We start from the raw sequence: 15578 nt of genomic DNA, 5'->3' as shown, positions 1-15578 counted from the left end.
CTGCTCCCCCGGGGGCATTTTGACCCTCTGTTGGCCATTATTTTGGTCAAAAAAGCAGAAAAAAGTGTAGGTTTGTTTTGTGAAAAAATGAATCACAGAAAGTTACCTCCATTTGCGATTAAGTGAAGCCACCAACCCTCCTCTACACAATTCATGAAGAATTAGATGTCTTGTAATTGTCTTGGGGCCCCACCGGGGCTGTTTGTACACCCCCTAGGACTGACAATTTAGCAGTTAGCCTTTGCAAAACCCCCCAATGTGCTGTCTTAATGCAGCTGCAATCAATTTTTTTCTGTTCAGCAATAGTAGTCCCCCTTCATGAGTCATCAGACCCGGCGATTGTTTTTGGCAAACAAGAGAAACTGTAACCAGGTGCACAATAACAAATGACTTCTAAAACTCAATTTTTAGGATTTAATTGAGAGATGCGGCCTGTAGTGCGCGTAACGACTTGAGGTTTTTACCAACGGAAGGCGCAAGGGCTGTAGTTTCACATAAACATAACAAAGTTGTACCTTTGTATTTGAACTTTTTTCGTAAATTGTCGTTGTTTGAAACCAAATTTTTGGAAAAATAAGCAGAAAATTTTTAGTGATGTCACTGCATATTTTGTCTAATAACTTATTATCTGTACGTTGTAACTAGAAATGATCTTCGTAAGAATTGTGGAGGAAGGTCTGACCTTTTCGATGGTGTGTTTTTTTTCGCTGTATGACGTCACAATGACTATATATTTACATGCAAATCCAGATGCATGGAAAAATTAGCCAAAAAATGTTTGGTATCATTGCATACCTTGCCTAATAACTTTTTATCTGTAAGTTGTACCTGGTAATGATCTGCATAAGAATTGTAGAGGAAGGTCTCACCTTTCTAATGGTGTGTTTTTTAGCATCTTATGACATCACAATGATTATATATTTACATGCAAATATGGAGATAACAATTTGTTTTGCTTTGTATTTACGTTGAACACAATTGAAACAAAACATTATTGACTAATATGATAATCTCTGGAGCATGGCCAAATACATAAACCAACATTGAATAATTCTTTCCTCTGCATAACAATAACCAATGGTTTTCGAAGGGTATATCCAAAACATATCCACAAAAAGTTCAATGATGGTGATTTGGTGATGTTACAGTCACCTCTGTAACATCCCTGATGCATAATTTGGTATCAAAGCATTATGTATATATGGAATTCATGCAAATATGCAATTCATATATTCATGCAATTTGTACAAGAATCAAACAGTTGTGGGCGTGGCTGTGGGCGTCATCCAGTAAATGGGGTAGCTTCAAATTCGTACAGCTGATTTTTTCCTTGTCTTTTTTATACATTGTCTCTGTTATTTCATGGAAAAGCTTTATATGCACTGGCAGAAGGCTTGTCTATTCAATTATCAATATATATTGATGTTATGCCTTTTTTTCATCAACTTGCTGATATACACTACCAGTTGAACACATAAAGAAACAAACAAAAAAATTTTTTTTAAAAGTGCTGTCATATTCATCTGCTATCAGTTAGCAAACGTCTGAGCTGTGTAACAAAGCTTACAAGCCTTTTTACAAGCAATAACTAAAAGTATATACATAACTTATACCAAAAAAACTCTCTAAAATTTCAGTTTACTAGACAGTACCGTCGCCCAAAAATTTCAAATGTAGCGATCCGTTTTTTTCGCTTCATTGCGTCTTGGTGTTCACATTGATTCATTAAAACGTTGTTTAAAATAAGCAATTACCGTGCATTGTGTTCTCGTCATCTCAAAAAAAAAACATTAACGCTTACCGATACGTCTGTTGTTATGTTGCCGACATATCCAGACAGACCGAATTCTGAATGAAACATTGGGGTCGAGGGAATATCTAAAAAATGATTCAACGTTTAGTTTCAAGATTGTACCAAAGATTTACGGTAGTGGAAACCCTCTTTTACAGTGGTGCGTCACACCCACTAATTTGAACTACTTGAAACAACTCTTGTGCACTGATTCAGTTATAGTAGAAAATGATAATGGATTCAGAGATTTTGGTAATATTAAAATATTGAAATCCTCGTTACTTGACTGATTCCGGGTATCTTGTTCTATTGAGGAAAAATTGTAGGAGCGAAAGCGCGGCAATGAGGTATGGTCCACCAAGCGTGAGTGTGATGTTTGTAATCCACTTCGCCAGTGTGATGCGGATAAACGTGGGGATGCTTCTGGTGTCAAATGTGGAGTCCTCATCCCTGGATGACAAAAACCTGGTGAAAATCACTTATGTGGTCAGTCCAGGTCGCATTCATGGCTGAGTAAGACATTTCTACGGGTGTTTGTGGTTTTGTATCGGGCGAAACTAATTAATTACCGAACGATCTTGATTTTGTCGGTGGAAAAACAAAAAGTCGAGGTAAACAATCTACAACCTTTTAAAAATACTTCACCCTTTCACGAATCGTGCTTGAGAAATATGTTTCAGTTAATTTACCCATAGCCGGTTGTGAATACAATGAAATACCGGATTCCTCATAGTAACTTGAATCATCCCCGATACTTTGTGCTGTCAAGGAAATATAAGTAGTTATGCTGCATTCGACCTTGTTAAAACACACACATACATGTCGTATGGATATGTATAAATTGTTGGATTTACATAATGAGGAAAGGTAAAGGTACTGAAAGCTGGATTATCTGTTTCCGCCATGTAGAAGTGTAATGCTTGTAATCTAGGTCCCAATTGTGCTTGATGAATACGTAGGTATGATACTTTCCTAGCTGAGGGTGCTTTGCGTAAGAATGGGACTGATTTTTCAAAATAAAAAATATCTTTGTTGTCAATTGCTTTCCAACTATTCTATTAGATTATTTTCTTGTATTTGGGTCATGAACAAATTTTGTGGTCATGTAGTTTTTTCTGTGGTTTAAAATCCTATACTACTCAACCTCCGAGTGATCAACTATGCCAAATATCAACCATTAAAATCAGTTTTTAAAACAGAGCAGTTATTGAGAAAGGTACGCATGCAGGTTCTAATCATCGACCAAACACTGCCATGTCGCAAACCACTCTTGGTAAAAAAATTATTCACGCGTCTGTTTGCGCAAAAGAAAAAAAGTTCAATTACCCGTAGTCGATTGTAAATACGATGAAATACCGGAATCCTCATCTCTTGAATCAACCTCGGTATCTTGTGCTGTCAAGGAAATATAAGTAGTTATGCTGCATTCGACCTTGTTAAAACACACACGCACGCACGCACGCACGCACGCACATTTCGTATGGATATGTACAAATTGTTGGATTTACATAATGAGGTAACTTAAAGGTGCTGAAAGCTAGATTTCCTGAATACTTCGGAATAATACTTTTTTAGCTGCGGGCGGTTTGTGTAAGAATGGGGCTGATTTTTCAAAAAAAGATCTAATTCGTTGCCACTTGCTTTCCAACTATTTTTTTAGATTATTTTCTTCTTTTAGGGCATGAACAAGTTTTGTGGCCATGCACTTTTTTCTATGGTTTAAAATCATGAACCACTTAACAGCCGAGTGATCAACTACCCCAAATATCAACCCTTTAAATCAGTTAATAAAACGGTGCGATTATTGAAAAAGGTACGCATGCAGGCTCTTATCATCGACCAAGCACTGCCATTTCGAAAACCAGTGCTGGAAGAAGATTATTCACTCGCCTGATTGCGCCAAACATAGACGCGCTATCGTCAAGTGATAAACACGGAAGCATAATGGGCGAAAAATCTCCTATGCGGTCACTCCACGCTTTTGTGGCTGAGTGAGACATTTCTGCGGGTGTTGGACACACACACACACACACACACACACACACGCGACCATTTTCGTATGCAGATATATAAATTGTTGAATTTAGACTATGAGGTATAAGGCAAATTTATGTAACGCTAGATTACCTGCTGCGAAACTGTGGGACGATGCTATTGGTAATCCATACCAAGGGGGTGAGCGTGGGGGTGATTCTTTCCCAGGTGGGGATGCTTTTGGTAAAGAGTGGTCAGTTTGGCTGCAACGCCTTGGCAGCGAAGCCTTTGAACCTTATGATCAGAATATTAGAACTGTGATCGCCAAATATAAAGGGCCTGCCCAGTAGGGCGATCCTGCCTTGTTATGAGAAAGCATGGCATTACTTCTAGTTATTTACTAAAATGCTTCCCAACCATTCTAGTAGATAATTTTTGTGGGGGACGGCATGGATAAGTTTTATGGATTGGTGGACCAAAGCCTTTGCAGCAGTACAATCCTTCCAAGCAATGAATAATATTAAGACCCCCACAATCATTCATAGGTCGTTTGCACTTGGATGGGAATTATTGGAGCACCCCGCAACTTAAATATAATCGACCTATTTTTACGTATATGTATAAATTGTTGGATTCAGAGATAAGGAGGCATTTACATAGATCGAAAAGATCCCATCCAGATAAATTTGCCCAATGGTAGGTTTAAAAAAAGATAGTTTACCCCATTGGACTTTTGTCACCGCATCAACATTTGACCCGAAGCTAGAACGTCTGAATGATCCAAAGCTTAAAGCAGACGGAGAAAGTTTTTCTTAAAAAAACAACTTCGATCAGAAAAAAATTAGCGTTCTCAATAAAATTACATTTCTACTGACTTTGAACTCTTTCCAGGTCCTGGGTACATTTTTGAATCCACTTCTCTCTTTCTGTTTGTAAGTCTTTGGCCTGATTGTAAGCGTGAATTGCTTGTTGGAAATGATTCTCACTTATATTAAATCTGCGCTGAATTCCATACACAGTGCCAAGGTTGTTTAAAAACACTGCAAAAATTGTGTAATCTGCAGCATTTTCACCAAATTGATTTCTCATCATTTCAAGTCCAAGTTTATTTGTTGCTCCTTCTGAAGAGTAATCTTTCAGTAAGCGTTGACTCCATTCGATGTCATTTAAACATTCAACTTCACATAAACATGCGAGTTCTCGCTGGATATTTTTCACATGCTGTATTTTGAATCTGGTCTCTTGCATGAATGGAATGATGTAATCACGAACTATATCTCGGTTTCGGAAGAAATTCCAAAATTTCCAATTTTGATTCAGCAAAGTCGTAACATTTTCTTTTATGCCGCCCACGCAGTCCCTCAGATCTCTCACCACTAGTTCCCCACCACTGTCCTTTTGGTACAAGTCCGATGCTAGGGTGTAGAATAAAATCGAGGCAAAATGGTTTCCTTTCTCTCTGTATTTGTCAGCACTTGTTTTTACGACATCTGCTTTCAACCCTTGGCGTAGAAATGACCCCAATATTTGCGACTTTGCTTCGTTCGCGGCAGAATAGTTTTTAGTTTCAATGGACTTCACAAACTTCTGTATCAGCTCCGTTGATTCATCTTTAAACGTAAAAACTGTGATATTCCGGTTTGAAAATGAAAGAAAATCATGATTGTTTCAGAACTATGCAGACGAAAACGACGTAAGTATATGAAAAAAAATTATGATGTTTTTTCCTGATAAGCCATAGGATGTTTAATTACTGTGTTAACCAGAATTGGTGACAAATATACCTTCGGGTTGTTGAGAAACGTTTGTGGTTTTGTTTCGGGCTAAAAGGATTAATTACCGACCGGGTCTTTACCTTTTGTGTGACTGCTACATTTGTTGGCGCCGTTTCTTTTGTCGGTGTAAAAACAAAAAGTCGAGGTAAACAACCTACAATCTTTTTAAAATACTTCACCCTTTCACGTATCGTGCTTGAGAAATATGTTTCAGTTCATTTACCGTTAGTAACCGAATTATTGAAATCCTCGTCATTGAAACTTAAATCATCCCATAAGATATTTCGTGCTGTCAAGCAAATATCAGTAGTTGGATTTACTTAATGAGGTAAGGAAAAGGTATTGAAAGCTAGATTTCCTGTTTCCGCCATGGAGGAGTGTTTTTGTAATCTACGTTCCAATTGTGCTTGATAAATACGTGGATATGATACTTTCTTAGCTGTGGGTGTTTTGTGTAAGAATGGGACTGATTTTCAAAATAAAAAATATCTTCGTTACCAATTGCTTTTCAACTATTCTATTAGATTATTTTCTTGTATTAGGGCATGAACAAGTTTTGTGGTCATGTATTTTTTTCTGTGGTTTAAAATCATGAACCCAGCCGAGTGCTCAACCATGCCAAATATCAACCATTAAAATCACGCACGCACGCACGCACGCACGCACGCACAACATACCTTCCGGTTGTCGTAAAACTTCGCTTTCTTGTGAAGTTGACGGACCTGCTGATGTGCTTTCTGATGGTTTACTCATTTTAACAATTTTACCTCTAAAACTTTAACAATAACCACAGTGTTAAGTCAGCCGATGTTTGACACTCCTTTTCCAGGTCTCATAAGTACACTGTTGTTGCCTCCAATACACACAACTGTTGCTGTGACTTGAAGGCTCTACCACCCACCTCGAAAATTTGCTCAACTGTTTTCCTGGAAAGAATTAACTTACGAATATACTGGAATGTTGGTTTCTTACCGAAACAAAACGCTTTAGCACTGGAAAAAGAACACCAGAGCGGGTCACATTCACCCCACCATATTTATACTTCCGCATAAGTGAATAACAACAAAGTAGAGAAGGGATTCTAGAGGGAAGCCAGGCTACAAAAATTTGGACGCTGGTTACTCGACCATCTTACAAGGTAGCGGCTTGTTTTTTTTAAACGTAATAGTTCATGGGCTTTCCAGCGATTTGAAAAATTAAAAAAAATATAACCTGCGTCCAAAATTTTTTAACTGTTTTTTTTTTCGGTGAAACCAACACCACTGTGTTGCAGTTGTACACAAAGTATCTTACACAATTATTTTCGTTTGTCCTTTCTACATATTCTTAGTATGCTGGACGCCCATAAACCCATATGCCATTGACCTAACCTGGCGATTTTTGAAGGCATAATACACTCAGGAATTGGAATCCCAGTAAAATGATTTAGAAGCAAACCGCACACAATGTTGTGACAGTCCAACTTAAAATACATGATTTTCCACTTTGTCAGGATTTGAAATTATTTTCAAGAAATTGTAATTCGCTCGTTACAACTTCTGCGCCCAAAGTTGGTAAAAATCCTCCATAATCAGAAACACTTGGCATGTGAAATTTTTTCATGTGTTTGTGTTGGGAGCTAATCTGCAAAATATAAAGCATAAATTTGTAGTAAATAAAGCATCTCGTTAAAGCTGTGCCCAAAATATATTATATGGGCAGTTTCATAATTTTGCCTAAACTGGTTTGCTTTAATATATATGCATACATAATTAAAATAGAGTGTTACCTTAAAACAAACAAACAATTGATCTATATACTTGGCATATGAGGCAAAACACATTTTTAATAAATTGCAAATGCATATTTAAGTATGAACTGAAAGAAACACACACGCAAAATACTAATGCTTGGAACTACGGATTAAAGACGATATTACAACAACTTATTCAACAATTTAATTCCAGTGACATATTGTTGTTACTTTGTATTCTAAACCACAAACAATGTTTGCAAATGTAGGTACTCATACCACAAGAATGACCTACATTTCAAGTACTAAAAGCATGCACAATTATATTTGTTTATGATTATTTCAGGGCCACTTGTCATAGGGTAAGACAAGAAGAACGTATCTCACCTGGGTAAACTTTTTGTTGCACAAACAGCATGAATACTTCTTAACTTTGGTATGGGTTGTCATGTGTTTGGTTAGTGTAGATTTTTCTGCAAATCTTTTCAAGCACTGCTTGCATTCGAAAGGTTTTTCTTCTAAAAATGAAAATCACCTCAACATTAAGACTATCTTCAGTTTTGTTTCATATTTAAACTTCTATATTTCTCATGCTAAACTGGCTTATATGTAAACGTTAACCGGGCTCTTTACAATGATTTACACAAAAACATTTCAGCTAACAGGTTTAACTTACCGGTGTGTGTATTCACATGATTATGGAGATTCTGTTTGGTCAGGAACTTCTTTCCACAAACTTTGCAAATAAATGTTGGATTCCTTGTTTTACTGTGAGTCAAACAATGCTGATTCAAAGCTTGTTTGGTGATAAACCGTTTGAAACAAATTGTGCACGCAAAAGGTTTGATCCCACTGAAAGTCAAGAAATGACAATGTCAGAACCACATGTTAACACTCAGTATTTGGTTGAATTAAAGTGGTTTTAGATATTTTAATGCATGTATGAATCAGCATTTGTTTACAATTTACAAAATGTCACAGTTTTCTTAATTTATGATTTCAGAATATGACTGCTGGTTCACAAAGAATACAAAGAAAATTACGCAACAACGATAGTAAATGTCATATTGGGCACCAGGCACAGCACAAATATATGCCATACACGCAACTAACGATCGCCGAAAAAAATCGTCCGCGCAAATTACAAAAATTTCCAATCTGGTGGAACAGGAACTAGAGCGCGGCCGCCTCTTTATCTTACTACCATGGTTTTACATTCGTAGCATTCAATAACATTTACAGTTGTACAAAACATACCTATGTGCCTTCAAGTGATAATCAAAATGAGCAACAGTTTTGAAATCTCTCGAGCATATCTTGCATGAAAAACGTTTTGGTTTTGAAGCATCGCTGGACGGAGTTGTTGATACATGCGATGTGTTAGAGCGACTGCTTGTTACTTTTTCTTTTGCAGTTTCATTCGTGTCAAATATTGGCAGAACACGTTTGTTTAAACTCAGCGCAAATTTTGTTAATTCATGGGCAGTTTCCATTTTTGGTGAATCACATATTTCTCAGATTTTTTTCAAGAAAATGAAACGACACACACCAGTTCGACTACTATTTTATTTCGCGGTCTTCAATAGAAATCTCATAAACACCGCACTAATTTTCTACACGAAACACACAAACTATGCTTTGCAGAAGTCTTGCAACGTAATGAAAACTTGTAAACGAATGCAAAGTTTATTGAAACCTTTCCCCCACCTGGGACAACACAAAAAATCTATGTTTTCATTTACGATTGTAGAAAAACAGTCACAAAATATTTTAACAAAAACTAAAAAAGTTGCATTGTTTATAAAAGCAGCAAGGGGAACTACTTTGTCTTAAATCCTTTTACTGTCCAAGCCTGCAAAAGTTTTATAGAACAGGAAATACAATGCAAGTTGATTGCCAAGGATATAACAATAAAACCATAGTACAGAGGAGTAAATGGCTGTCCAAACAAATATGCATTGAATCGATTGTGGAAGATGAGCAGTTTAAGTTCTGAAAATCTTGTTGTGAATCCAATAACTAGAGGGAGAATCCCAAACACCCCAGAACCAAACTTAAAAATAGTAAGAACACCAGACTTGTTTCTTTGCAGGGAAGAATATCCAATCATGATCATGATGATATTGCAGAGATACAAGGATTCCCACCATTCATAACGAGGTAAAACCTAAAAAGTTACTTAAAGTTTTTGTTTCATTTCACAAACACAGTTGTCAGTTGCAACAAAAAATGATAATAGTGTAAATATTACAAAACAAAACTATTTCAAATGTCAAAATATTGACAAATGTTTTTAGTTATTTATTGGTGTTTACATTTACTTGTGCAATTTATATACAACAAGTGATCTTTTATTTGACTTAGCTGCAATTCCTTATGGCACATTTCGAAAAAAATATTGTCCTGTCAAGCATATATTTGTTGTTTCTTTACTTTCAAGCACCACAATCACTTGAATGATTTAAATGCTTACTTGGTTTGTGAGTTTGATGTTGAGATTCGTTTGCAGGAAGTGACAGAATATGATCGTCCATGGCAAAAGTGAAACAATTAGGTGAAGTTTTAACTTTGATTTGTAAGAAGCACTGGAAACAATGGACTGTGTTCAACAAACAAAACATATAGTTTTAAACGCATTAGAATGTTTTAAAAAGAACAACAGAGTCTATATGATTGAACTAAAGCTGTGTTCGTGTTACTAACGTTTCAGTTGTTACCATTTACATGGTTTATTGATAAAAGTTTACAAACAACATCCTTTTTTCCAGTCTGGACAGCATACGGTACTATTAAAAACTACCAATTTATTAGAGTGTCTAGGTGATAACGTCAATAGTGCCAAGTGAGCTGAAGACACGGTAACTGTTTTGGCATATCATGATATAATTGTAACAACATACCTAACTTTGTATTGTGATGCAATTCTCTCACGAAAAAGATGATCGCTTCCGTCGGTTCCATCCACGGTCTTTCCGCTGGACGCCATTAGATATTTTATTTAACTTTGGGAGAAAAAATTCAGGAAGATATCACCCAGTAACGCAACTTTCAAGCACTTCTAACCTTATTTTACGACCAGAACTATTTTAAGAAAAACAAACTAGAAAAACGAAAACACGCTTCAATAGAGGAGTTGTAACGTTACGGCCAACATAGGTAAGCGGCCAAGATCAGTAGTCTGGACAAAATCAGTTGCCTAAACACGTGACTGCATCGGAAACAGGGAAGATACATATTTCTATCCAAAGGGGGGGGAGACCTTTAAACCCTCACGTTTAACAAAGCTACCTATTTGGTCACAATGCAAGGTATGGCGTGACTACCCTAACAATTGACAAAGTTACATATCGTGGACACAGTGCAAAGTATAGCGTGACTACCATATTGTTTAACAAAGTTACCTATCGCGGACACAATGCAAGGTACAGGATTAATGATTCTAATTTGTATTAACCTCCTTGGATGAAAATATGTACAATCCCTGATTGCAGCGATGGTCACATGTTTAGGCAACTGATTTTGTCGAGACTAATGATCTTACCGCATACCTATGTTGGACGCTACAGTCCGATATGCTTCAATGACCACGTTTTCCCACGTTAGGATATGGTTGAGTAGTTTCATAGAAAGCAAGAATTCTTTCAGGTTTTTTTTAGTCACTCCCCAATTAGGAAATTAAAAGTGAACATTAGGTATTTCCTGGCAAATAAATCACGCATAATATTTTCGATAAAAGATTATGCTGTTTTGTGTGGTCCCAATAAAGATGCAGTGCACGTGCAACACTACACGCATTTAATCAGTTTTTTACTGAAATAAAATGCGGCATGCAGGATTGCGTCGCAAATTTTCCCACTCTGGTATGATATTGGCTTCTAAATTCTATATTAAAAGAAAATCTATAACCTTACTGCATGGATACTATATGGGGTATGTTGAACGATGCAAGTGTTTGAAGTTATGACAAACAGACCTTGTTTAGATAACAGGCACATCTCTATCAATGCCACGATACGTTTGTGCAGGTCATTGTTTTGAAATGTTGAAATTTGTTAAAGCTTTGGACCAACTTAGTTTAAACTACTGTATTCAGGTTATTATTGTGACATGTTTTGTCAGGGGCCGATATTTTCTGCAGTGATTGTGAAACGTAACACAGGCCCACAGTGCTGATGTAGTTTCTTATTATCAACTTGCTTCAACGTTTTAGCATTTAAGCTTTCGAGTAATAAATGTAAAACAGTTCAAAAAGGTTTTGCAGTCTTTTATTTGGATGATAATTTTCTGGAATTATTTTGGACGGGTTGTTTGTAACTCTGGTGGGAATAGTTTACCAGCATCAACCACGTTATCATGTGCGGTTTTGTTTGACATACCTTGGTATTAAACTCCCTGCGATTTGAATGACTTCAAGTTGACCGCAGTTGTGGTGTAGGCTAGCTGGGCACTGTAGAATTAACAACTGCAATTTTTCAGGTTATTGCATGATTTGCAAAGTTTAGATGCTTACTAACGCGATCTACCAATCGTAAATTGCTACTAACATATGTATGCACTTCGGTTAAAGTCTCTGTAATGTTGCAACCATTAAGCAGACCTTTGTGAAGCCACTTTTTTTCTAGAGTTACAATATATAGGAATATTCAGGTCGCAAAAGTGAGGACCATAAAGAAAGTCTAGTCGCCCCTTATTTCCTGGCAGAATAAAATAAGTAACCCCAAATCAAAACTGAAGCTTAAAAATGCATTTCGGCAGCTACTAGTTATCGTAAAACTGTTCATTAATCCACGGATGAGATCGATTAAAAATGCGCTCACACTAGATTACACTAACCTCATAGTTTTATTTGCATTCAAGTTTGTAATTGCTGCATCGCAGAAGAATAGACTTGTTGCCATGGAAAACAAAGTACATGTTGTTGATTTACGAAGCGATACTTTGACTTTACCGACTGATAAAATGCGAAAAGCAATGTCTGAAGCCGAAGTTGGAGATGACGTTTACGGGGAAGATCAAACAGTAAACCGTAAGCTTTTGTCTTCTAATTTTTGCCATTCATGGGTTTTGTCTCCAAGATAAACACATGTGAAATGAGCACCTACAAGAACCTGTCAGTTTCGTACAGTGGCCCATTTTCCATTATTTTAGTTTACCATGTAGGCCTAGATTGGCGTTTGCTGTTGCCATGGCGACAATCGAAATGTTGGTACCTCCATGGGCGAAAATCCCGAATGGGGACGCAGAGGTCTCCCAATATTTTAGTTGGTGGGAAAATAATATGACTTATTCCACCCAAAATCCTGCTGGTTTTCCGCTATTTGTTACCGCTAACGTCAGCTTTGTTTACTGCATAAGATATGTTTTAATTCTTCATTACTATTTCCATGTCAGTATGATTTTAAATGCTGCAAAATTCATCAAAATCTCTTCTTTGTGGAGGTTAGCATTCATCAACTTTTTAATATAAACCACATTACTAGGGTTTTATGTAATGCCGTGGTTCATAAAATATACTCCAATATTCCGAATAATATCTTTTGCAGGTTTGCAAAGGATGATTGCCGATATATGTAAGAAGGAAGATGCCTTGTTTGTTCCTACTGGTACGATGGGGAACCTCCTCTCTGTGTTGAGTCATTGCTGGGAGAGGGCGAGCGAAGTAATGCTGGGAGACGAATCTCACATTTACCTCAACGAGCAAGGGGGAATTGCACAGGTGAGAATGGCGATAATTTCCGAGTTTGCTGTTTTTCTGACAACTTTGCTAATATTAATGTTGCTGCCTTGCGTTAGAAACTATACCTCATGTCATACCCTGAATATAATTGATATGACAATTATAACCCTACAAGGAAAATACATTAAAGTAAGTAAACCTGATTGGGGCTCTCCTAAATAGTCTGCTAAGCCGGCTTTATATGTGGGGCCAGCGCATTAAATAATTAAGCCAGCCTTTTCAGTGCGTGTGGCTTTCTACATTATGCAACATTTGACCGCAGGAAACTCTAAAGGTCAATATATGTGGCGTTAACACCGGGTCAAACATTAACGGAACTAAATCCACTACTGCGTGTTCAATGAAATGCCACTATTATAATTGTTATAATCTCTCAGTTCATGAAACTCTGCTTATGTTTCTATCGTTATTTCCCGCCGCTTTTCAAATACATAGCATTTGATAGCGACCTAATTTATCCTATACAGTGGGGTGGAGTTGGATTTAATGTCTTGCGAAACAAGAGAGACGGAACTTTCAGCTTGAAGGACGCCAGGGCGAACTTCCGTGATGATAAAGATCCACACAGAACGAAAACATCTTTAATTGCTGTTGAAAACGCAATGAACGGGAGGATTCTCCCAATGCCGTTCTTACAAGAGGTCTGTCGGTTTTTGTGACTCTCCCGAATCAGTGTTTTACTGTTGTTTTCCGCAAGGATCGTAGAATCGTACTACAACCAACAGGGTGTATACGTTTCATTCGAAAACGACCAAAGCGATAAAAAAATAGAAAAAAACGTCGCGTTTCTACCACGCGTACATTCCCTCCTTCCCCCACACCAAACAGCCACCATAGAAATCACACGTAGCCATTAAAGACGTAAGCGGAAGACGATAACGATAAGAAATATGTAACAATAGTAATACGCAATGACAACCGAGTTTGTTAAAACGTTTTTGTATTCACATGTTACAAAATAATGCCAACTTAAAATAAACCTTCGGCTTCCATCCTTTATAAACTTCCGCAAAGCTTAAAACTACGTCGTGACTTACACCATATATTTTCTACTGTTAACTTACAAGGGTGTCACTAATTCACAGCTTCGAGTTCTTGCGAACGAGCTTGGCGTTCCAGTCCACATGGACGGAGCGCGTCTGTTCCACGCAGCTGTGGGGTTGAACGTGGAGCCAAGCGCCATCACTAAGTACGTCGACTCCATCAACATTTGCCTCTCCAAGGTGATTCCACTTGATTGCGTTTTAAATACTCCCTGGCGTCATCAGATAGTAACCGCAAGCTCGTATTTGCGCAGGGTCTGGGTTCCCCTGTGGGCTCGGTGATAGTGGGGAGTAAGGAGCTGATCGGACGTGCGCGTCGACTCCGCAAGGCGCTAGGTGGCGGTATGCGGCAGTGTGGAGTCCTTGCTGCTGCCGGAATTATTTCCCTTACCGATATGGTCGGACGCCTCCACGTTGACCACGATAACGCGAAGAAATTTGCTGAAGGTTTGATGCGGCTGTAATTAAGACCACATAGTTATATTACTTTCCCTTGCGTTTTGGTTTTATTTAAAACAATCCGCTAAATATTACAACGTCGAAGTCAATTAACGCCCCTTCTACTATGTTGTTGCATGTATCACAACTAAAGTTTCTCGGAACATAACTCTTACCACTTGCATTAGTGATGATTGTAATTACAATAGATACGTTTGCTAATGAATCACCCAGCGGTTAAATGGCTATATTGTTTGTATTGAATCATAATTAGCACAGAAAATTAAAGTTGTCTACTTACTGTAAAACTATCTCAAAACGCCTTAGCCCGATAGCACAGAAGTGCAGTTATTCTATGATCATTTGTGATTTGTTCGCTGTGAATTATTGGCCGACATTAGTTTCCGTGTCTCAAGTTGATAATTCGCTTTAGCATTCAACTGTTTCAAAAGTTTTTAAAAGCGAAATTTGATTTTGAGACACGAAAAAGTTGACCATTAACAGTAAAACAATTGGAAAAACCATTCACGTTCACTGTAGCCCGTAAAAGAGTGTGTTGGAACAGGTGTACTGGAGTACGCGCCGAAATACGTTTGCATCGATCTCAATGAGGTGGAAACCAACATGGTGTGGATCGAGGTGAAAAACACTTTGCCGACTCATGATGGCCGCAAGGGGGCAGCCGAGTTCTGCCACAGGATGGCACAGTGCAACGATGGCGAAGATATTCTTGTGAAGGTGTTACCTTTTACAGATGTGCACGCGAGGGCAGTCTTCCATAATGGTATTGCCGAAAGGGACGTTGATTTGGGCCTGGTGAAATTGCATTCAGTGATGAAAGCTTGGATTGAGGAATGTGTTTAGCCCAGGGACGACCAGTGGAAAGGTGTTTGCATGATTTTTGAAAACGTCACCATAGTTTTAAAGAGGGATATGTTAGTGTACAACGCGTTTGTTATACTCGTCTTAACGCTCAATATTGGGACAAAATTATGCTGTGGTGGTTGAAAATGTGTGTATTCTTCAGGACCGGTTGGCGCAAAATACAACCTCTTTTAGCGTTAAATACTCATCCTGAATGTTCTCT

At 37.7% G+C, this 15578-nt stretch overlaps 3 protein-coding genes across 3 annotated transcripts; 1 reads left to right on the top strand and 2 right to left on the bottom strand.

Moving 5' to 3' along the window:
* Positions 1 to 6505: 6505 nt before the first annotated feature.
* On the bottom strand, positions 6506 to 8788 carry LOC145889616 (uncharacterized). Its single transcript, XM_082980600.1, has 4 exons — positions 8531 to 8788; positions 7950 to 8125; positions 7661 to 7791; positions 6506 to 7164 (listed from the first exon to the last, which is right to left on the bottom strand). The coding sequence occupies exons 1-4, from the start codon at positions 8764 to 8766 to the stop codon at positions 7030 to 7032; spliced, it is 678 nt and encodes a 225-aa protein (XP_082836726.1). The 5' UTR covers positions 8767 to 8788; the 3' UTR covers positions 6506 to 7029.
* Positions 8789 to 8879: 91 nt separating this feature from the next.
* Positions 8880 to 10385, bottom strand: LOC145889601 (protein jagunal homolog 1-A-like). Its single transcript, XM_082980580.1, has 3 exons — positions 10174 to 10385; positions 9747 to 9858; positions 8880 to 9440 (listed from the first exon to the last, which is right to left on the bottom strand). Exons 1-3 carry the CDS (start codon positions 10257 to 10259, stop codon positions 9093 to 9095), a joined length of 546 nt encoding a protein of 181 aa, XP_082836706.1. The 5' UTR covers positions 10260 to 10385; the 3' UTR covers positions 8880 to 9092.
* A 1784-nt stretch (positions 10386 to 12169) lies between these two features.
* On the top strand, positions 12170 to 15355 carry LOC145889119 (uncharacterized). Its single transcript, XM_082980002.1, has 6 exons — positions 12170 to 12299; positions 12817 to 12989; positions 13478 to 13651; positions 14096 to 14233; positions 14308 to 14500; positions 15057 to 15355. The coding sequence occupies exons 1-6, from the start codon at positions 12170 to 12172 to the stop codon at positions 15353 to 15355; spliced, it is 1107 nt and encodes a 368-aa protein (XP_082836128.1).
* Positions 15356 to 15578: the final 223 nt, after the last annotated feature.

This window comes from Ascidia mentula, chromosome 2 (assembly GCF_947561715.1).
Source record: "Ascidia mentula chromosome 2, kaAscMent1.1, whole genome shotgun sequence".
Classification (NCBI taxonomy): Eukaryota; Metazoa; Chordata; class Ascidiacea; order Phlebobranchia; family Ascidiidae; genus Ascidia; species Ascidia mentula.
This window is presented reverse-complemented; position numbering and strand designations above follow the sequence as displayed.

Coding starts and splice junctions, on each gene's coding strand:
- LOC145889616 (XM_082980600.1), bottom strand. CDS start 8,766: ATGGAAACTGCCCATGAATTAACAAAATTTGCGCTGAGTTTAAACAAA. Junction 8,126..8,530: donor TATCACTTGAAGGCACATAG/GTATGTTTTGTA, acceptor CTTGACTTTCAG/TGGGATCAAACCTTTTGCGT. Junction 7,792..7,949: donor TCATGTGAATACACACACCG/GTAAGTTAAACC, acceptor TTTCATTTTTAG/AAGAAAAACCTTTCGAATGC.
- LOC145889601 (XM_082980580.1), bottom strand. CDS start 10,259: ATGGCGTCCAGCGGAAAGACCGTGGATGGAACCGACGGAAGCGATCAT. Junction 9,859..10,173: donor GCATCACAATACAAAGTTAG/GTATGTTGTTAC, acceptor CATTGTTTCCAG/TGCTTCTTACAAATCAAAGT. Junction 9,441..9,746: donor ACATCAAACTCACAAACCAA/GTAAGCATTTAA, acceptor GTAACTTTTTAG/GTTTTACCTCGTTATGAATG.
- LOC145889119 (XM_082980002.1), top strand. CDS start 12,170: ATGGAAAACAAAGTACATGTTGTTGATTTACGAAGCGATACTTTGACT. Junction 12,300..12,816: donor GGAAGATCAAACAGTAAACC/GTAAGCTTTTGT, acceptor TATCTTTTGCAG/GTTTGCAAAGGATGATTGCC. Junction 13,652..14,095: donor CAATGCCGTTCTTACAAGAG/GTCTGTCGGTTT, acceptor ACTAATTCACAG/CTTCGAGTTCTTGCGAACGA.